The sequence below is a fragment of the Siphateles boraxobius genome, unplaced genomic scaffold (assembly GCF_051911475.1).
Source record: "Siphateles boraxobius isolate OS27281-9 unplaced genomic scaffold, OSU_SipBor_1 32, whole genome shotgun sequence".
In the NCBI taxonomy this organism is placed as follows: Eukaryota; Metazoa; Chordata; class Actinopteri; order Cypriniformes; family Leuciscidae; genus Siphateles; species Siphateles boraxobius.
Window position 1 is genome coordinate 6,525,001 of NW_027508942.1, and position 21,880 is coordinate 6,546,880.

A 21,880-nucleotide genomic window follows, 5' to 3' on the forward strand; every position below is an offset into this window, starting at 1 on the left:
AGTATTATGAAACTAAATAACGAATAAATAAAAAGGCAAATTGATCTCAATAATTAAATAACCAAAATAAGATTAACTAATAATAAAATAAAAATAATTAAAATAAAACATTTAATTAAAAATATTAATTAATTAATAATTAACTTTAAATATATATATAAAATAAGATTAAACTAACTAAATAACAATGATTAAAATAAATAAAACATTTGATTTAAATAATAAGGAAATTTGATTTTAATAACATAAATAATATAAATTAAATATAAAAATTATTAAAACAATTTTTTTTTTAAAATATAAATTTATTAATAATACAGATTAAAAAACAATAATATAAAATATGATTAAACTAAATAAATAAAAAGTATTATTCAAAAATAAATTAAATTTATTAAAAAAATAAATAAGAGAAATTGATCTTAATAATAAAATAATAATAAATAACGAAAAATATAGGCTACTAAAATAAATACAACATTCGAAAGTGAACACATAAAAAACACATCTAACAGTACAGTACTACAGTTAGTAGAAATCAGTAATAATGTAATTTAATATAAACTAAGTATTTTCCAAATAATTTTTACACATTTATATTAATTGGGGTTTTAAAAAAGAAAAATTCTTATGATTGGGGTCATATGAACGAGGATGATCTGTGGGATTTTTCCAGCTGTTTTTTTTTATGTGATACGAGCTTTTGGCATTATAAAACTAGTTTATCGCACAGTAGTAATGACTCTCACTAACTTTCACATTTATTCAACGCTTTTATATGAAGCCAATTTGAAGAATACAACAAATGATTAACACGAGAAGTGCTCGAAAGATTCAGACAGCATTCAGATACAGTACTATTTCATTTTTTTTTTTATTCTATCATAACAAAACTAACACAGATTGACAATAATATATTACATGCCAGGGAGCAGGACAATAATATACATTTTTAAAAGATTCAGTCTTTACAGCTTTTCTTATTGGAAGTGTGAGAAATCAAATACATACTGTTTTAAAGGAAAAGGGTTAAAGAAAGGCTTACACTTCAATATTTACACTTGTGTAAAAAATAACTGGCGAGAAACAAAATTAGATTGAGCAAATAAAAACCATCTGACCCAGAATAAAATTTTCATATTTCAATGAGATTTCAGGAATTATACATTTCCACAAAAAACTTTAAATGTTTTTCCAAAAATTCTTAGTATACTCATAATACCAAATTAAATGAGATAAATCTTCAGTTTGGAGACCACAGAAGGAGCACAGAAGGAGCAAAAAGTCGTCAGAAATAAACCTTTGTAAAAAAAATGATATTGATACTGTATTGACATTAAGTGACTTGACTTTGAAAGCTACGAGGAACACAAATACATTCACAGATTTTAGCGGGAAAAAACATTTCACTGTCCTGCAAAATCTCAAACGCCATTTTCCTCTCGCGTCATGTCGCGATAACTGAATCGCGGACGCGCGCTTGAGAGAGATCAGCAGTGATGGCGGACGAGGAGCAGGCGCTCGATCTCACTGACAACAAGCAAGAAGAATCAGGCGATTCTCCGACTGACGAAGGAGAACCGGAGCCCCAGCAGACACAGGAGAACACAAATGGCGTTAAAACGTAATTTGGAGCTTTTTAAATCTCAAATACTGCATGTGTTGCGTCTATTACGTGCGTGTTGTTTGCGCGGCCTGCGCGCGTTCACAGAGGAAAAAAGAATCGCGTTTATTTCTATCTTCAGATCAGTCTCGTTTCGTCACGACTGTATCTTAAGATAGTTTCTCCAATTTTCCATTCCTCTCCGCGCGTATTTTTCTGTTATCGGTTTGTTTTGTGGCGCTGTTTTCATTAGTGGCGCGCGCCAATCAAAGTATGGTAACCCATGGCAACCGCCCCATCATTAGCGATTGTTCGTTTGTGGAGCGCATTAGTTCGCAATCAAAGTTTATTTTCAATGTAGTTTTTGTTAAAGTCACCATGAAATCAAAATGGATAATTTTAGTTTTTTTTTATGGAATATTTCACCAAATCACAACCATCCACTCAATTCCTCACGGACAAATGCAAGCACCGCCCTACATTTGTTCTTATATTTTATTCATTGCATAACAGAACAATAACAATATACACGTATAGAGTATCACAATGTATGCAACTTATCTATTACATTCATAACATTAAAGGAAACAACAGAAAGAAGAAAAAAAATATAAATAATATATATATATATACACAAGGGATAACTTAAAAAAATTCCAAAAAGAAAAGGATTAAAAAATTATATACATCTGTTTTACTTTTTTATTTCTTGCATCTTTTAGGGCCTCAATATAATTCTTAAGTTCAATTTTAAATAATATAATGTTAGGTTTATTATATATGTCACAATAGGAAAGAAAAGACGAGCGTCTAAATGTGTCTAAAAATGTTTTTGCTTGTAGTGATTTATTTATTTTTAAAAAGTGAAAATTAATTTGTGTTTTTTCAGGGGGGTTTTATCACTAAATGTTGACAGAACCAATGGTGAAAATTGAAACAAAAATGTAATTTTCTTTTATTTAAACGCAATTGCATTTGAAAACAACTATTACAGGTTAAATACTGAAACTTTTTTTAAACTTTTGGGTCAAAATTTAAAAAAGTAAAAATCTATTCTGAAGTAGTAGTTGGGACTCGGAAAGTTTTCTAAAAAAGCGATAACGAAACCGAGAAATATGACTTTCAGAGCGAATGATAAACATCAACAGCCAATCAGAATCCGTCCTCCAGCATTTAAAGCGGCAGACGCCGAAACCGGATCGCTCGTATAGTAAACAGAACGATGATGTGTAGCTATAGTTATCGTTCTTGTATATTAGTGCGTTAACGTGTGAATGTTTACAGCCATAATATATTTATTTTATATATATATATATTAGGCTTGCTACGATAGTCGGTGTTCTGTCGCAACACCGGTTTCATCACTTGCCCACAGTGGTACCGCAAAAAAAAAGTTGAAAGCGTTAAAAATATTTAACCATATTTAAAATATTTAATGCAGTTACGCAGTATCCGTTAAGTCCTGCCTATTACACACACGACCCACAGAAAAGACGTGGGTCAGTATTGAGTTCTCTTTCGGGCTTGAACAAACAATAACACACACAAATTGTGTCAAAATAAATAGGCCTACCGTTTTGTGGCTCTTTAATGTGTCGTGACAGATTGCCTCAGTTAAAGCCAAGTTCAAATCCACCGACGTTAATCTACTAACTCTCCTGACTGCTTTGTTGAACAAAAATGGTGGATTTTGATTGGTCAGATTGCATGTCAATCAAACTCCCTGCGAAGGATGAATTGACGCTCATTTAAAAGTGAAAGTGAAGTGCACACTACCGCACCAGCTTTTTATAAGCGATGTATAATAAATAATTTAGTTTCGTTTTTAATTTAGCACCAATTGAGGGCACGATAACAAAACAGTGCTGCTCCGCACGGCCGCACCATTATGCATGCCCGTGCAAACGCGCGCATTTTAAATTACCTTAAATTTGCCTTTAAATTAGCGATTTAAAAGCCCCCGCCGGTGATACCGGTGTTGTCACACGACGATTAACCGATGGGAAAACATCCTCACCATCACGTCCCTAATATATATATATATTTTTATAGGCCTTTAGCCTTTGTAGTTGAACTGCTTTGTACTATCTGATGTGTGTTGAAGATTCTTTTCCTCTCCGTGTCTTTGCAGCGACGCCGAGGAGAAGCCGGAGCCCAAAGAGAAAAGCTCCGGGGGCCGAAAGTCTCACCGCTACCATCCGTATAAAGAGCGTCAAGCCGGCGGAGACAAGAAGGCCTCGCTCAGGAACCGGGTGTTCATTAGCAATATCCCTTATGATATGAAGTGGCAGGCTATTAAAGATCTAATGCGCGAGAAAGGTAACGCACACAGACAGCGCAGCGTCCCGTCCCGTCCTCTCCCTCTCTCGTATCTGTCCTGTAGCAGAGCGGTTTCTCTTCGTCTTCGGACGCTGTTCTGGCCGGTGTGAATATGTTTTGACTAGGCTATTCTGGTATCTGCTGTAGTCTCTCACTGTAGCTTGATCTCACTGATATTTTGAAGGATTTGTACAGGTGGGTGGTCAAACCTGTGATTTTTCTGCATTTTGCACTAGGACTGCACGATTAATCGCAATGAAGCCACCCGCGATTTAGCAAAGGCTGCGATTATTTTATGCATAGTTTGTCAGTGATCGGTAGTAAATACTCCTCCATCTGAACACCAGAGGGTGTCTCTCTCACACACACACACACACACACACACACACACACACACACACACACACCACATATCCATCTGAACACCAGTGTGTCTCACACAACATATCCATCTGAACACCAGAGGGCGTCTCTCACACACACACCACATTATCCCTCTGAACACCAGTGTGTCACACACACACACTCACGTCAAGTCAAGTCATCCTCATTTATATAGCGCTTTTAACAATGTAGATTGTTTCAAAGCAGCTTTACAGAGATTCGCGATTTAGCAAAGGCTGCGATTATTTGATGCACAGTTTGTCAGTGTTCACACACACACACACAGACACCACATATCCCTCTGAACACCAGAGGGCGTCACACACACACACCCCCCACATATCCCTCTGAACACCAGTGTGTCTCACACACACACATCACATATCCCTCTGAACACCAGAGGGTGTCTCACACACACACACACACACACACACACACCACGTATCCCTCTGAACACCAGAGGGCGTCACACACACACACATCACATATCCCTCTGAACACCAGAGGGCGTCTCTCTCACACACACACACACCACATATCCCTCTGAACACCAGTGTGTCTCACACACACACCACATATCCCTCTGAACACCAGAGGCTGTCTCACACACACCCACACACACCACATATCCCTCTGAACACCAGAGGGTGTCACACACACACACACCACATATCCCTCTGAACACCAGTGTGTCTCACGCACACACCACATGTCCCTCTGATCACCAGAGGGTGTCTCACACACACACACACACCCACAATTCACATATCCCTCTGAACACCAGAGGGTGTCTCTCACACACACACCACATATCCCTCTGAACACCAGTGTGTCTCACACACACACCACATATCCCTCTGAACACCAGAGGGTGTCTCACACACACACACACACCACGTATCCCTCTGAACACCAGAGGGCGTCACACACACACATCACATATCCCTCTGAACACCAGTGTGTCTCACACACACTCACACCACATATCCATCTGAACATCCGAGGGCGTCTCTCACACACACACACACACCACATATCCCTCTAAACACCAGAGGGCGTCTCTCTCACAAACACACCACATATCCCTCTGAACACCAGAGGGCGTCTCTCACACACACACACACATACACCACATATCCCTCTAAACACCAGAGGGCGTCTCTCTCACACACACACCACATGTCCCTCTAAACACCAGAGGGCGTCTCTCTCACACACACCACATATCCCTCTGAACACCAGAGGGCGTCTCTCTCACACACACACCACATATCCCTCTAAACACCAGAGGGCGTCTCTCTCACACACACACCACATATCCCTCTAAACACCAGAGGGCGTCTCTCTCACACACACCACATATCTCTCTGAACACCAGAGGGCGTCTCTCTCACACACACACCACATATCTCTCTGAACACCAGAGGGCGTCTCTCTCACACACACACCACATATCTCTCTGAACACCAGAGGGCGTCTCTCTCACACACACACCACATATCCCTCTGAACACCAGAGGGCGTCTCTCTCACACACACACCACATATCTCTCTGAACACCAGAGGGCGTCTCTCTCACACACACACCACATATCCCTCTGAACACCAGAGGGCGTCTCTCTCACACACACACCACATATCCCTCTGAACACCAGAGGGCGTCTCTCTCACACACACACCACATATCCCTCTGAACACCAGAGGGCGTCTCACACACACACCACATATCTCTCTGAACACCAGAGGGCGTCTCTCTCACACACACACCACATATCTCTCTGAACACCAGAGGGCGTCTCTCTCACACACACACCACTAATCTCTCTGAACACCAGAGGGCGTCTCTCTCACACACACACCACATATCCCTCTGAACACCAGAGGGCGTCTCTCACACACACACCACATATCTCTCTGAACACCAGAGGGCGTCTCTCACACACACACACCACATATCTCTCTGAACACCAGAGGGCGTCTCTCTCACACACACACCACTAATCTCTCTGAACACCAGAGGGCGTCTCTCACACACACACCACATATGCCCCGCAGAAGTACAATAACACGTTTTATTGATTTTTATTGATTTTAAAGAATTGCAGCTACAGTCAGGGGTGTACAATGCGTAAAACAAACAAAAGACATGTTGTCTTTTGTTGGACAAGAGGCTCATAAATGCTTCTCATGTCTGGAAAGATGTTTGACGCGTGTTGCTTTTTCAAATGCACATTATAAGCGACTCAAACTCAGTGCTTTCAGAGTGAGCAGCGTTTACGGATGATCATCACTGACGAGCTGCGCAGAAAATAGAATCGCAGCCTTTGCCATTTCAAAATCACGATAAGCCAACTTGGTTTAAAGGAGTAGTTCACTTTAAAAGGAAAGCTAGCCCATGATTTACTCGCCCTCAACTCATCCTAGCTGTATCTGACATTCTTCTTTCAGACGAACACAATCAGAGTTATATTAAGAAATGTCAGGGCTCCTCCAAGCTTTATAATGGCAGTGGATTGCAACCAATAAATTTAAGCTCAAAAAAGTGCATCTATCCATTATAAACAAACTCCAAACTGGTCCGAGGGGTTAATTAAGGCCTTCTGAAGCAAAACAATTAGTTTGTGTAAGAAAAATATTCATATTTAAAACTTTATAAAGTAAAATAATTGGCTTCATGTAGATTGCGTTTGGCTTGAAGCTAGAATTTTACTTTGTAACATGTTAAATATGAATATTTTTCACACACAAACTCATCGCTTTGCTTCAGAAGGCCTTTATTAACCCACCAGAGCAGTGTGGATCATGATGGATAGATGCACTTTTATGAGGAATAGATGCACTTTTATGAGGGATAGATGCACTTTTATGAGGGATAGATGCACTTTTTAGGGTTAAATTTAAATTAATGTAATTTTATATATTTTTTATAATGCACTATATAAATGATGCACTTTTATGAGGGATAGATGCACTTTTTAGGGTTAAATTTAAATTAATGTAATTTTATATATTTTTTATAATGCACTATATAAATGATGCACTTTTATGATGGATAGATGCACTTTTTAGGGTTAAATTTAAATTAATGTAATTTTATATTTTTTTATAATGCACTATATAAATGATGCACTTTTATAATGGATAGATGCACTTTTTATAATGTTACATTTATTAATGTTATTTTATAATTTTTTCTATAATGCACTATATGAATTATGCACTTTTATGATGGATAAATGCACTTTTTATAATGTTAAATTTATTAATGTTATTTTATAAAAAAATTATAATGCACTATATATATTATGTGCTTTTTTGAGCTTTAATCTGTTCTCTTATAATGGCAGTGAAAAAAATTTCACTGCCATTATAAAGCTTGGAAGAGCCAGGACATTTTTCAATATAACTCTCATTGTATTCGTAAAGAAGAATATTATATACACCTAGGATGGCTTGAGGGCGAGTAAATCATGGGCTAAATTTAATTTTAAAGTGAACTACTCCTTTAAGTGCGATTACATGTAAATTGCGGTTAATCGTGCAGCTCTACTTTGCACCTGTATATAGTGGAATAAATGCATCGGTTTGAGGCGGCGCTCGTGGAGCGGGCCGCAGGGTTCAGGTGTATGTGTTCCTGTAGCGTTGCACTCGGGGCGATCCACTGGTGATTTAAATGCCTTGTTCTCTGTGGTATTTTCCCTTTGTATGTCTCATGTAGTTGGTGAGGTTACATACGTGGAACTCTTTAAGGATGGAGAAGGAAAGTCAAGGGTAAGTGTTGGTGAATCTGCGAGGTTAAAATCGCATTCCGGTAGAGCCGATTACACTGTTGTTCCTTTGACCTTTGGGATGGATGGTGTGTTGATGTTACAGTAAAGACTATTATGATGATTATTTTGGATGGTGCTGACCCGTTTGGCTGGGGTCCATCTGTCTCACATCTGATGATTGCTTAGGTGTTTTTTGATTTGGATTTAAGATCACGCCAACTGACCTACGAGAGTCATCTATCTGTCAGGTGTCTTTCCTTAAACCCCTTCATCCATCTGTCCGTTTGATCCGTTCTCTCTCTCTTTCCCGTAACAACAAGATCCAGTTTCATTTGCCCCCTCTCTGAGTTTATTTGCTTTCTTTTGTCCATCTCACTGTAGCCACGTCCCAATGAAATGTAAAGAGCTGATAAAAACGCTCCCGTACTTCATGAGCATGTTGTAATTGAACTTTCTGAAGCACTAATGATAAATGAGTTGAAGTTGTTTGAGTTGAAGTGATTCTGATGATGTTCTTTCTTCTCCTCTTCCTCTTCTTCTTCTTGGGACGTGCGTCTGCAGGGCTGTGGGTAAGAACCGCTTCACAACATATTCATTCATTCAGCAAAAACTAAACACAGGATTCGTACAAGGTGCTAAAAGTACTTGAGTTTGACTTTTTTAAATAAGTCCTGGAAAACTCTTGAAAAAAGCCATATTCTGAAGAGAAAAGTGCTTGAATTATTGTATAATTCTTTTCTATAAAACAATATTTTCATTCAAAATTAATGTTGCTGCCTGTCTGATAAAGATATAAAGACATTTCACATGATTATGAGCTTGATATTACTCATATAAATATCCAAGTATATGAAACCGCTTTCATTCTTCAGGTCAATCATATATTCATGGTTATGGGAGAAAAAATCATTTTGCCATAAGGAAAGCGATATCTTTGTCATAGTATCCTTTCTAATGGTTAATGTTGACCACAATCATTGCATACTTTGCATGTGCTGAACTTTATTTGTACCATTTTGTTTTATTAGTATATTTTTATTTATCGGGTTGCTTTTTTAGATTTTGAAATATAATACAGATATTGCTTTAAATTAGCGAGATCTCTGATTGTAGTCCTTGAAAACCCAAGAAAGTAGTGCTTAAAGTCCTGGAATTTCAATTGACAGTATCTGTACGAACCCTGTAAGCATTTTCATTTCTACAAATGTTTTATCTGAAACGACTTGAATTGCAATTATACGTCTTTTTTTATGCATTCCCTGGGAATCGAACCCAAAACTTTGGCGTTAATCTATTGTTTGCACTACAGTACTTTAAATAAAGTCCCCCTTTTGTGAAAATCTAGCTTTTAATGTAGTTTATATGTCTATGTGGAGTTTTAAATACGCTTAAAGACAATCCATGTGTAAATTCTTAAGTCGACAGCATTGCTGAGTATTTTCTCCTTAAAACTGCAGTGAACCAAAGACAGTCTCAAAAACACGCTTTGAAATCGCTGGTGTTTCTGACGTCACAAACTACCTTGTAACCAATCAGATCAACGTGTGATCGTCAACGAGTGGATCTCTGAGTGAGTGAGTGAGTGAGTGAGTGAATGGAGGCGGGGCTCATTTACATTTTCATAGAACCGCACATACTAAATGAGGCAAGGGTGTCGAGTTAAAAATTTTTAGGCATGGAGAAATATTTTCAAGGAAAAAAACTTTTAAATATGTAATTTTGATGATCAAACATGAGTTTTGAGGGATACAATTATTGACTACAGGGGGACTTTAACTAGCTAAAGTGAATACTTAAATATTTAGATTATGCTTAAATTAAGTAATATTTCAATGAATTAAATATGCAATGGAATGTTGCTTTCAATAATTTCTTCAGGTGTCTGACAGCAGCATCAAGTAGGAATTATTATTTTTAATTTGTTTTCCCAAACATTTATAAAAACTTAACTGTGAAATAAAGGTACTTAAATTGTTTTATACAAAGTCAGAAATTGTTATTTTAATTTATATTTGAAAAACTAATCACATTGTTCTATAACATAATTAGTACAGATTTAATATCAGCTGGTTTGGGATCACTAGTTCTCACACACAATCTCATTCAAACAGACACTCACTCACACTCTCTCTCACACTCACTCACACACACACATACTCGCTCACACACTCACTCACACTTTCTCTCTCTCACACACATACCTGTCCTGACCGCTGCTCGTCTCTTTCAGTGTGGTTGAATTCAAAGATGAAGAGTTTGTAAAGAAAGCCATTGAAGTCATGAGCAAACATGATCTGAACGGACGGCCGCTGAACATTAAGGAGGTAAACGATCAAATCCCTTCATCCAGCACGTGTGTGTGCAGACAGTGTGTGACGAGTGTGTGGGCCTGTTTCAGGACCCTGACGGGGATCATGCACGGCGTGTTCTGCAGAGATCGGGCCGGATGTTCGGAGCGGGTCGAGGACAGGACGGTCCCGTCGGGGTTAACGTTCCTCCTTCCATCGCCAACAACCCCAACATCCCTCCTGACATCATCAGCGCGCTGCAGGCGGGGCGTCTGGGAAACACAGTGTTTGTGGCCAACGTGAGTCTGTCGTTGTGGTTCAAGTATAGAGGGTTTGCCCTGACGTCACTTTATTAGCAGCATAACAGTGGAAATTTAACCCATAGCATCTGTGTTAACGTATAGATAGTGAAAAGAAGCGGGCCCAGGACTGAGCCTTGAGGTACACCGGAGGTGCTTCTGGAGTACAACAAATGCTTGAAACTCCTTGTGCATGCAAAAACCTCACTGGTTTATTAAAATCAATTGCAAAAGGATTGTTTGGCAATATAAACTGATGTAGAGGGTTTGCATTGACACACTCCCTCAGCCGGACTGAGAGTCAGAAGAGCTGCTGTGTGACTGCATTTAATAGAGGAAACTGTAAAACAAACGATTATCAGTTTAAACTAAAGCTTGGACTCGATATAGTGTTTCTTACAACTTACCAAAGATCCAGTGATCATGATATGCAGCAGGAATCGTGTTTCCTCACATTCAAATGAGCCTGATTTCGACGTCGGGGAAAAACATAAAGCCAATATACCTGTGAACGCTTTATATAAATACAATAATACAATATAGGTCTAAATCCATGTGATCACTTATCAATGTTATATATATCATCCAGCCTTAAAACTTGTTTAATTTTTTGTCAGTGTTTATTTAAAGACATCCGATTATGCAGAATATACGATGGTAAATATTTTTTAATTGTTGAGTTGTCAATACAATATATAGTGTGTTATTTTACCCCGTAATTCAGTGTATTGGCACACAATGAAAACTGCAAATCCAGCTTTCTCTGCCTGGAGTCGTTATTTCTGTGAATTACAACGATCATTTGCTTCTGTTCTGCAGCGTTCATCAGTCTGTAAAAATACACCTCAGATTTATAGTCAAATCTATAGTCAAATCTACTATACAGTCAATCTCAAAGCTCTTTCCTGTTTTAGATGCGTTGTGTGTTTTTCGTGGCATTAATGCTGAAAACAAATGCTGCCACTGAGTAACCCCAGTCCAACGGTGACGTTACACGCATATCCTCTATAAATTAGTATTTAACTGTGAAATAAAGATACTGAAGCAGTAGGAAATTATTTGACTGATTCATATTCTGTGTGTACGCTTAAGCGCACGCTCCACTTTAACTCCTGACTCACACACGTTTGCTTGTGTGTGTTCTCCACAGCTGGACTTTAAGGTGGGCTGGAAGAAGCTGAAGGAGGTGTTCGGCATGGCCGGGACGGTGAGGAGGGCAGACGTGAAAGAAGATAAAGACGGGAAAAGCCGAGGGATGGGGACGGTGTCCTTCGAGCAGCCGCTGGAGGCCGTGCAAGCCATCTGTATCCTCACCAAAACCTGCGGGCGACGCGAAAGAAGATTCATTACTTTTTGTTTAGGGATGTGCAATATCTGATTTACACTGCCGGTCAAAAGTTCGGGGTCGGTAAGATTTTTTATGTTTTTAAAATAAGTCTCCAAGGCTGCGTTTATTTAATTAAAAATACAAAAACAATTTACAATTTAAAGTGTTTAATTTTGAATATATTTTAAAATGTAATTTATTCCTGTGATCAAAGCTGAATTTTCAGCATCATTACTCCAGTCTTCAGTGTCACATGATCCTTCAGAAATCACTATAATATGATATTAAAGAAATTAATACTTTAGTTGTAATAAAAATTGTATTTATCAAGCATTAAATAGAATCTTTTGTAACATTATAAATGTCACTTTTGATCAATTTCAAAATAATACTTTTTATTCATTAAAGAATCCTGTTTTTTTTTCAAACTCTTTTCAACATTAATAATAATCATAAATGTTTCTTGGGCATCAAATCCTCATATTATAGTGATTTCTGAAGGATCATGTGACACTGAAGACTGGAGTAATGATGCTGAAAATTCAGCTTTGATCACAGGAATAAATTACATTTTAAAATATATTCAAAATAAAACATTTTAAATTGTAAAAATATTTCAATATTTCAAAAAAATTCAAATTTTTAATTAAATAATGCCTTGGTGAGCAGAAGAGACTTATTTTAAAAACATTTTAAAAAACGTACCAATCTCAAACTTTTGAACGGCAGTGTATGTTAATTTTTATTGTTATCGGCCCGATAAGAAAATTTGGATGTATGACTGTATATAAACGCTGATGTCCACAGTAGCGATCAAAATAGACTAAATCACGTTTTGAAAGTAATTTGACGCTTCAAATAATGATTGTATCAGTTACATCCAGTAGGAGGCGACAAGCGACTGTTTAAAAAATGTCATTCAATCATTTGTTTAAGAGATTTGTTCAAAAACGCTTATTCATCCAGTTATGAAATAATAAAGTCTTCAGGAGGGAGTCAAACCCATTCACTCACACACATTTATATATATATATATATATATATTAGGGATGCATGTTGGTGTTTGCGATGTAGTTGGTTCCTCAACTACATCAGATTCAGATTATTTTATTTAATGCCATGTCAACATTCAAAGCTATTTTCATGGCAAAAATTAAATTATAAAAATACAAATATTATATAAATACAATAAAACAAAACAAATATAAACAAGTCATATTATACTATATATATATTTAAAATAACATATGATAAAAAAAATCCAAAACCTTTTCAGGCATAATCTCATTAAATATGTCCTTTAATGAAGTATCTTCATAAAAGAGCATTCTGCTCAACTACATCAGATGTTCATAATAATAACAGTCTATTTGTCAGTACTAGTAGCCAGTTTTGGTGTAACAAGTTGTGCATTTTGTTGCCAATTAGTAAATGTAGTCGGTGCATTAAGAGGCTACAATTTCCAAGTATGTCTAATGCTGGGCGTACACCAAAGGATTTTCTCGTCTCGGCGCGCTTCCGTCGTCTCGATCGTTAAATGTGAGGTGATAATCTGCAATCGGCGACCCGATTTATGCCAGTCTTTCTCTAGTCTTTCATATCAAACATGTTTGATATTATCGCAAGTCTTAAGTCTGAGACTAAAAACTGTGAACCCAAGTCTTTAGATGTGAGCTGAAAATCTTATAAAGTCTTTTGTAAATCTTTTCAAAGTCTTTAGGTGTACAGAAAGCATAAGTGTAACTTGATCCCCTCCCATTAGGCTGATCTGATGTGTGTTGGTCTGCCTGACCCCTCTTTGTTTGGAATAATTTAATGTTACTCTGCCTTATTTGGGAACGGCCTACAGTAGCCTTAAGACATCTCTTTTTCTAAATACAATTAAATAAACACTACAAATGGTGCAAACTCTGCTAGATAATAGATAAAAGATTCCCATTCCCCTGCCATTCTGTGATCGGCAATCGGCAGATCATGATTTTGGTGATCGGTGATAGGCCCCCAAAATGCTGATCGGAGCATCTCTAATATATATATATATATAAATTCAAATTAATTGGGCTCAATTTTAATTAGACTACAGCAATTATTTTTTTTCAGAAGCTCTAGTAAATGTTATTTTTAGTTCTGTGTGTGTCTTCCTTCACTCCCACTCACAGCCATGTTCAATGGGCAGATGCTGTTTGACAGACAGATGCATGTGAAAATGGTGAGACATTGTTTGTTCTTGTACAGCTCATGTTTATGAAGCATAGTAGCACTTCAGCATCCATTCATGTGTTTGTTTTACTGTAGGATGATAAATCACTTCCTCCAGATGACTTCCGGCCAGCTGAGAAAGCGCCACAGTTACCCAGTAAGAGCTTTCTGTTCTTGTTTGTTATCAGGCTGTTTTATCTGTGTGTGTGTGTGTGTATATGTAAGTGTATGATTATAAGTGTTCATGCGTGTGTGTGTGTGTGTGATGTGTCTTGCAGGAGGTCTGGGCGGCATCGGTATGGGTTTGGGTCCCGGCGGGCAGCCAATAAATGCCAACCGTCTCAGTGGAGGGGGCGTGGCCTCCATGGGACCTGGAGGTGTGTTAATGTTTTCTTAAAATACGAATGTAGTCAATCATTTTATCCCTTAACTTTTATCACGAAAATGAAATATTAAAATGTTTTTTCCTTGAAAAAAAATTAGTTATGCCTTAAAATAGTTTATTCGACACCCTTGCCTCATTTAGTACGTGCGGTTCTATGAATATGCAAATGAGCCCCGCCTCCACTCACTCACTCATTCAGAGATCCACTCGTTGACGATCACACGTTGATCTGATTGGTTACAAGGTAGTTTGTGACGTCAGAAACACCAGCGATTTCAAAGCGTGTTTTTGAGACTGTCTTTGGTTCACTGCAGTTTTAAGGAGAAAATACTCAGCAATGCTGTCGACTTATGAATTTACACATGGTTTGTGTTAAAGCAAATTAAAAACACCACATAGACACATAAACAACATTAAAAATTTAATTTTCACCACAGGGTCAAATAAAATTAAGCATGCAGTACAATCTCTGCATACATAATTAAGCATTCAGTACAATATCTGCATAAATAAAGTCCTTTATTTACTACAAGTTTTCAGTTCATAAAATAAAATTAACGAGACGAAGAACACGAAGTGTGTAGTGATGAAAAACTTTAAATCATGATGTTCATTTGTCACCAGTAAGAACATTGAATGTATCAGCTGCATTATCAGGCAGATGATGGGATTGATGGGTAATGAAGGACTGATTGATCCCGCAGGAATGGACGGGCCGGGATGCAGCAGCATGAACCGCATGAGTGGTGAGAGGCGTCACGTTTATCTGAAGCAGAACGTCTCAGGGATCAGCTGTGGAGGCGCTCACGTGTGTGTGTGTGTGTGTGCAGGGATGAGCGGGGGGTTTTCCGGTATGGACTGCATGGGAGGATTCAGTGGCAGAGACATGGGATCCATGGGCCGAATGGGAGGTAATGGGAGACTGTCTGTCTTTTTGTTAGAGCTTCACGATATTGGAATAAAATTGATATTGTGATAGTTTTCTTTAATATATATGCGTGCGTGCGTGCTCATTGTACCACGGCGTTGGACTATTTTCCTTTCTCTTTTCCAGCTAGAGACACAGTTGCTCTTTGGCACTTAAAGATAGTCAATAGTTTCTGTCGCTATATCGAGTTCTTCTAAGCTATCTGAGATGATGAAACTGATCAGGAAGATTATTAATAAATAAATATTTAGTGACAGTGATAGGTCTTAAGAATTTATAACACGGAGTTGGCTTTGCAGCCTTGGATAAATGTAATTTACATGAGACTAGATAATGATCTGAGATGTCATAGCTCTGCTGCAGAATTTCAACAGCATCAAAATTGATTCCACGTGATAATATTAAATCTAGAGTATGATTACGACAATGGTAGGTCCTGACACGTGTTGTCTAACTCCAATAGAGTTCAAATGTCTCTAAATACCCAGTGCGTCTTTTTCATTATCTACATGAATATTAAAATCACCAACAATTAGGACTTTATCTGCAGCGAGTACTAACTCTGATAGAAAGTCAGAAAATTCTTTGATAAAGTCTGTATGGTGCCCTGGTGGCCTGTATACAGTAGCCAGCACAAATGCCAAACGGGAATTATCACTTACACTACACGTTACATAAAGCACCAACACTTCAAAAGAATTATGTTAGATGCAGTTAATCGTGATTAATCGATTTGACAGCATTAATGTATATATGTGTGTATGCATATATATATATAATGTGTTTCTGATGCCAGTTCAAATGTTAAATCAAGCTTCAGAGTGAAATTCGGCTCTATGTTTGCGAGCAGCTCGTGGTCCGGTGAAGCACTGCATCATGGGATATGGGATGCACACCCCACCCCTATGTGTGGACTGTTCTTTTTGCTGTCGATCTCATGCTTGAGTTTGTGTGCAGAAATGTATCGTTCTGGAATGTCGGGGATGGACAGAGACTTCGGCAGAAGTGACCTGGGAATGAGTGTCCAGTTCGGAGACTCGTTTGGAGGTGTGTGTGTGTGTGTGTGTGTGTGTGTGTGTGCGCGTGTGCGCGCGTGCGTGCACACTTGAGCTGATGGTGACTGACTATTCTCTTTCCCATCAGCTGGAGGATATGCAGGAATGGGGAATTCTGGGATAGGACCCATTGGCTCTGGATTAGGTCACTCATCTCACGCTCACACAAATTGATATTAAATTCATATATAGTTCATTGTGATTGACACAAACCAAATTAATGCGTTCACCTTACTGTAAAGTGTTGCATGTCATCTGTGTGTGTGTGTTTCAGGAGGAGGAGGAATGCTCAATATGGGAATGGACCGCATGAATTCTGGCTTTGACCGAATGGCGGGAAACATGGATATGGGGCGTGGCTTCAGCCAGTACGGTGGTCACATGGGTGGAATGAGTGACAGGGGGGCGGGGTCTAAGGCCAGCTGCCAGATCTTTGTGAGAAACGTACGTATGAAGATGAGTGTGTGTGTGTGTGTGTGTGTGTGTGTGTGTGTGTGTGTGTGTGTGTGTGTGTCACTGACGTGTGTTTGATGCGAATGGTTTGTGTCCACAGCTCTCGTATGATCTGACCTGGCAGAAGCTGAAGGAGAAGTTCAGTCACTGCGGTACGTGATCCAAATCTCGGCTCTTTTTCAGTTTTAAATTGAATGTTAATTAGGTTTAAGAGAAAATAACACTTAAATATGCGTTATGGGTAAATATTTTAACAAAAATGATTATGGGGTAAAAGCAGAAATGTTACAAAGTGATGTTAAACAGCAGCTCACACAGGAGAGAGAATGAGAACAAAACAGCTGGAAAAAAAACAAAAATTATAATAAGAATAACAAATAGATAAATAGAAAATATATACATTTAGTATTTTTTATTATTTTACACAATTTTTGTATGTGCTGTCATATAATAAAATATTAATTAATATTAATATAATTAATTATTAATATATAACTTATTAAACTTATTATATTTGTATTTATTTGTATCATAATTGTGAGTGAGCATATATTATTTATTTTATATATATATATATAAATGTAAATAAATAACCCCCATAAATATATAATAAATCAATGTAATAAATTATATAATTTATTTATTTGTATCATCATTTTTGTGTGTGTATATATAGATGTATATCATTTCTGATACAGCATTTTGTTTAAATTGATTCTGAACGTCCTGTGACGTCCCGCTGTCGCCCTCTCCAGGTCAGGTGATGTACGCTGAGATAAAGATGGAGAACGGTCGATCTAAAGGCTGTGGGACGGTGCGCTTCGACAGGCCCGAGAGCGCCGAGAACGCCTGTCGACTGATGAACGGCACCAAGATCAACGGGCGAGAGGTGGACGTGCGTCTCGATCGTAACGCGTGAACCGCTCGCCGCCGCGACTCTGTTTTGTTTTAAAAACATCACCACTGTCATATCTCTCAGCCGCTCAACCTTTTAACGTGTTAGTGACCGCCTTTCTCTTGCGTTTTTTTTTTTTGTAAACATTTGTAAGGCGTTTGTCTCTAAATTTTAAAAAAAATAAAAAGCCGGCTGTTGTAAACTCTGTCTGGCTGTGAGTTTGTGAGGAAACGCGTCCACAATTCACTAAAGATTTTTAACTTTTTATTCCTCTGTATTCCCTTAAGTACTTTTATTTTTATTTTTTAGGAATGTTCTTAAGAAAATATTTGCAACAATTTAATGTTAGACTCTTTCAGGTCTTGCAATTAAGATTTTTAAATATTCATGAAAATCTTTCTAACTGTAATCTTTGGAAGATGCATCAGTCATACTCACGTAAATAAGAAATGCCAACGTTGTTTTAAAATGAAAATTGACCTTTGACCAAATTGTTTCTGTACTTTAAAAAAAAAGTTTATGCATAATGGTAGCATTTGTTTATTTTTATTGTAATGCAGTGTTACAGTAATAAGAATCGGTGATCTGAGGTAGATGAAGAATATCAGTGTCACTGAATAATGACAGACGGGGATTCTGTGATAAAACCACATACTGAGCAAATAAACAATCTTTGGCATTATTAAACTATATTTGAACAATGTGATTTTTCTACTCGTAAAAGAAAGTCTTATTGTAATGGTAAACCAGATCTTTCCAAATAACTACTTTTATCACAACATTGAGCAATAAAGTTTTAGAAACTAAATCACTACAACATGGAAATAAACTACAGAACCAGAATGTGCTCATAGTTTGAGATGTTCAGTAATTTGCTCCAGGTGATGAAGCGGACGCTGATGTAACCATGAAATTAATGTATTACTGCACAAAAAGCTTTGTTTTCCGTTAAGAGTTATTAAACCAGCATACATTTACTAGAGAAGCAAAATGACTCAAAGCATAATAAAACCATCAAACATATAAACACTCCCTCAGTCGACAGCAGCGCTGGGTATTTTCTGCTTACACTCATTTTCAATCTTTGGTTCGCTGCGGTTTCAGCTTAGAGGAAGAATCAGAAGAATTAACTTAAAACAAGAGCAAATACCAGCCAAATGAGTTAAGCACAAACTCGCTTAATTTTAATGCATTAAACAAGACTTAAAATCTGCTTTCAAGTAAATGTATCTTGATTTAAGAATATTTCGATATTGATGTTCTGCTTCGTTAATAAAAATATCGCCATCTCCTTATACAACCATATCATTTCAGTAAAAAATAGCTGGTTTTTAATGTGACTTTTTACCGTGATTGGAATTACTGCATATAAAGTTAGTTTTAAAGAGTGTTAGAACAAGTTTTATGTGATTATATAAATTTTACTGTAAATGTTTCATACAGTGAGATCAAAAGCATCGCTTGTTACAGAATCACTTTTTTAAATGGCCCATGTTCGTTCGAAATAAACTGATGGGAGGATAAACATTTAAAAACGTTTTCTTTTGTCCATACACTGAAGAAGAAAAAAATTCACAGTATTTTTATCTTGTTTTCCAGCACAAATATCGAAACATTCTTAAATCAAGAAACATTTACTTGAATAGACAAATCAAGAAAAATCGGTTAAAATGTAAAGAGTTTGTGCTTAAACAAATATCTGCCAAATAATTTTGTTTCTCTTTGAATTAAGTTTACATTTCGGACTCCATTGGCAGATATTAGTTCTTTTAAGCACAAACCCTTCATTGTTTTCAGTATCTTCAGTCATTCTGCTTCTCCAGTAAATCTACCTTGATTTAAGAATGTTTAGATGTGTGTGCTGGAAACATGAGAAGTTTGCTGTGTGAACTCCGCCAGTGTCACATGATCCGTGACTCAGTCGCTGCAGGCTCGGATCGGGCTGTTCCCGATGATCCCGAGCTCGTATAAGATGGAGAGCGTGGCGAAGAGGACGTAACACGCCAGAGACACCAGACCCAGCTTCCAGTCCAACTTCCACCCGTTCACGTGCACGGCAGAGAAGAGGAAGACGATGGAGAGCAGGAGCGTGCAGGACATGAAGAGCAAGCCCGTGCTGTTGACCTCCACCGGAGAACCCGAGTCCACGAACACCGTCTGGATGAACCAGGGCAGGCCCAGACACAACATGTCGAAGACGTTTGAGCCCACGATGTTGGACATGGCCATGTCAGCTTTACCTGCGACACACAGTCAGCTTTACACAGAGACGACAGGAAATAATGCCAAGTGTGTGTTTCTAGAAGAAAATAGCGTCACAGCTTAAGTAAGTTAAGTGATGGTTATATGTATGTGTGTGTATATATCAGAAATGGGGGACTCGAGTCACATGACTTGACTCGAGTCAGACTCGAGTCGCACATTTAAGGACTTGAGACTTGCTTGACTAAATTAAGAAAATGACTCGACTTGACTTTGACTTGAGATCCAATGACTTGAGACTTGATTTGACTTGAACTGTATGACTCGAGAATGACTTGATATACATTAATCATCGCAACATCAATTGATGAACAAAATGGAAGCAACGGAACCATTGACGCCAGTCATCAGATTCTGCGCGATCGCGTGACACTGCACAAGCCCAGAAAAAACATACATCGCGGTGAGCGCGCTAAATACAAAAACATCTCCCAGCATCGTTTCTTTTTGGATATAAACACTAGAAATTGACTATATTCATACAAGAAGATTTGCTGTACGCATAATAACTGGCAAGGGATATCGGACGACCATCACAACCTCGAACAGTCGAACTTCATTCACCACGTCTAAAAGTAAGCTATGGCTTGTTTAACCTGTTTGTTATAGTTAATTTAACTATCTTTAAATCTAGAGAGAATATTGGTCAAAACAGCATGCCTCTTTATACACAATTATGTTTTCAAATGTAGCTTAATGTTGTCAATATTTAAATGATAATTAATGATGTCATATGTTTTGTATAACATTTGCCACATTTCTTTTTAAATCATGCTTTAAAGCCAAATACGTCGTTCTTTCCAATGACAAAAAACAACATAGAAAACTGTTAATGTTTTGTCGTGTTTTATGTTTCTCTTAAAGCAGGGTTAGATGTTATCAGGGGTTACATCTATTAGATGTTATCAAAATGCCAGCAGAATTAATATTGCACCCAAAATTCAAAATGTGGTGGAAAAATGCCCTAGTATGAGTTATTTTCATAATTATAACATATGATATTAAAAAATATTTCCAGAATATTGACGCGATTGCAAATGTGATAATGATTTTATAAAACAGTTCAGTAAACAAAGAGTGAATATTGTGATGTGACATTTAGACATAGCCTAATATTCCAAATATTTTCTGTTTTTGCTCGATTTCTCCAATGACAATAGTTCCAAACAAGCCACAGAAAGAGTTATGCGTATTTGTGATTCAGTGACCGAGTTGCTCAGTTCCAGAACGAATCTGCCGGTTTGAACATAAGTTAAATGAATGCTTCTATGACTCGTACATTAATACGGTAATTTGGCGCCACCTATTGGCGGTTTTAACTTCATAATTAAAAATATATAACTTGTATTAAGGGGATGCCAGTTTGAAGAATGCCTTTGGTCGCATAGGAACTATACTTGAATTGTGAATTGTTTAATACCTTTTAATGGCCTTCTGCAATGTTTGAGCCATATTTATTTTTTCATGCTTTAATGTTGGCCTAATTTCAGTTACATGTAGATTTTTATTGTAGTAACCACTCAGCTATATGTGGAAATGCATATATATAAAAAAAAATTGTCCACAACTTCTGTAGTTTTAACTTATTTTAATATATAAATTTAGTGAAATCGTCAAACGTTTGTATGACTTGCCAGTGACTTGTGACCCAAGCTACAACTTGACTTGCTTGCCTTTATAAAAAATTTACTTGGACTTGCTTGAGACTCGAAGG

The 21,880-nt window shown here is 37.5% G+C and overlaps 2 protein-coding genes across 3 annotated transcripts in view; one reads left to right on the forward strand and one right to left on the reverse strand.

Moving 5' to 3' along the window:
* The first annotated feature begins 1,462 nt into the window (after window positions 1–1,462).
* On the forward strand, window positions 1,463–18,594 carry myef2 (myelin expression factor 2). Its single transcript, XM_077194717.1, has 17 exons — window positions 1,463–1,624; window positions 3,735–3,922; window positions 8,024–8,076; window positions 8,637–8,644; window positions 10,306–10,399; window positions 10,474–10,662; window positions 11,813–11,966; window positions 14,149–14,198; window positions 14,285–14,345; window positions 14,467–14,565; window positions 15,278–15,319; window positions 15,404–15,484; window positions 16,459–16,548; window positions 16,645–16,701; window positions 16,831–17,000; window positions 17,110–17,161; window positions 17,765–18,594. Exons 1-17 carry the CDS (start codon window positions 1,500–1,502, stop codon window positions 17,926–17,928), a joined length of 1,677 nt encoding a protein of 558 aa, XP_077050832.1. The 5' UTR covers window positions 1,463–1,499; the 3' UTR covers window positions 17,929–18,594.
* The window catches only part of slc24a5 (solute carrier family 24 member 5), a 34,476-nt gene continuing 31,029 nt past the window's right edge, over window positions 18,434–21,880 (reverse strand). For both annotated transcript variants that reach the window (XM_077194677.1, XM_077194678.1), the window contains exon 9: window positions 18,434–20,144. In XM_077194677.1, the coding sequence (XP_077050792.1) occupies window positions 19,822–20,144 (323 nt within the window). In that variant the 3' untranslated portion in view covers window positions 18,434–19,821. The remainder of the gene's footprint in view (window positions 20,145–21,880) is intronic.

What these genes read in the sequence shown, in the direction of transcription:
- myef2 (XM_077194717.1), top strand. Translation starts at nt 1,500, where the DNA reads ATGGCGGACGAGGAGCAGGCGCTCGATCTCACTGACAACAAGCAAGAA. An exon ending in GAAAGCGCCACAGTTACCCA is followed by an intron (nt 14,346 to 14,466) that starts GTAAGAGCTTTC and finishes TGTGTCTTGCAG; the next exon opens with GAGGTCTGGGCGGCATCGGT. An exon ending in ATCCATGGGCCGAATGGGAG is followed by an intron (nt 15,485 to 16,458) that starts GTAATGGGAGAC and finishes GTTTGTGTGCAG; the next exon opens with AAATGTATCGTTCTGGAATG.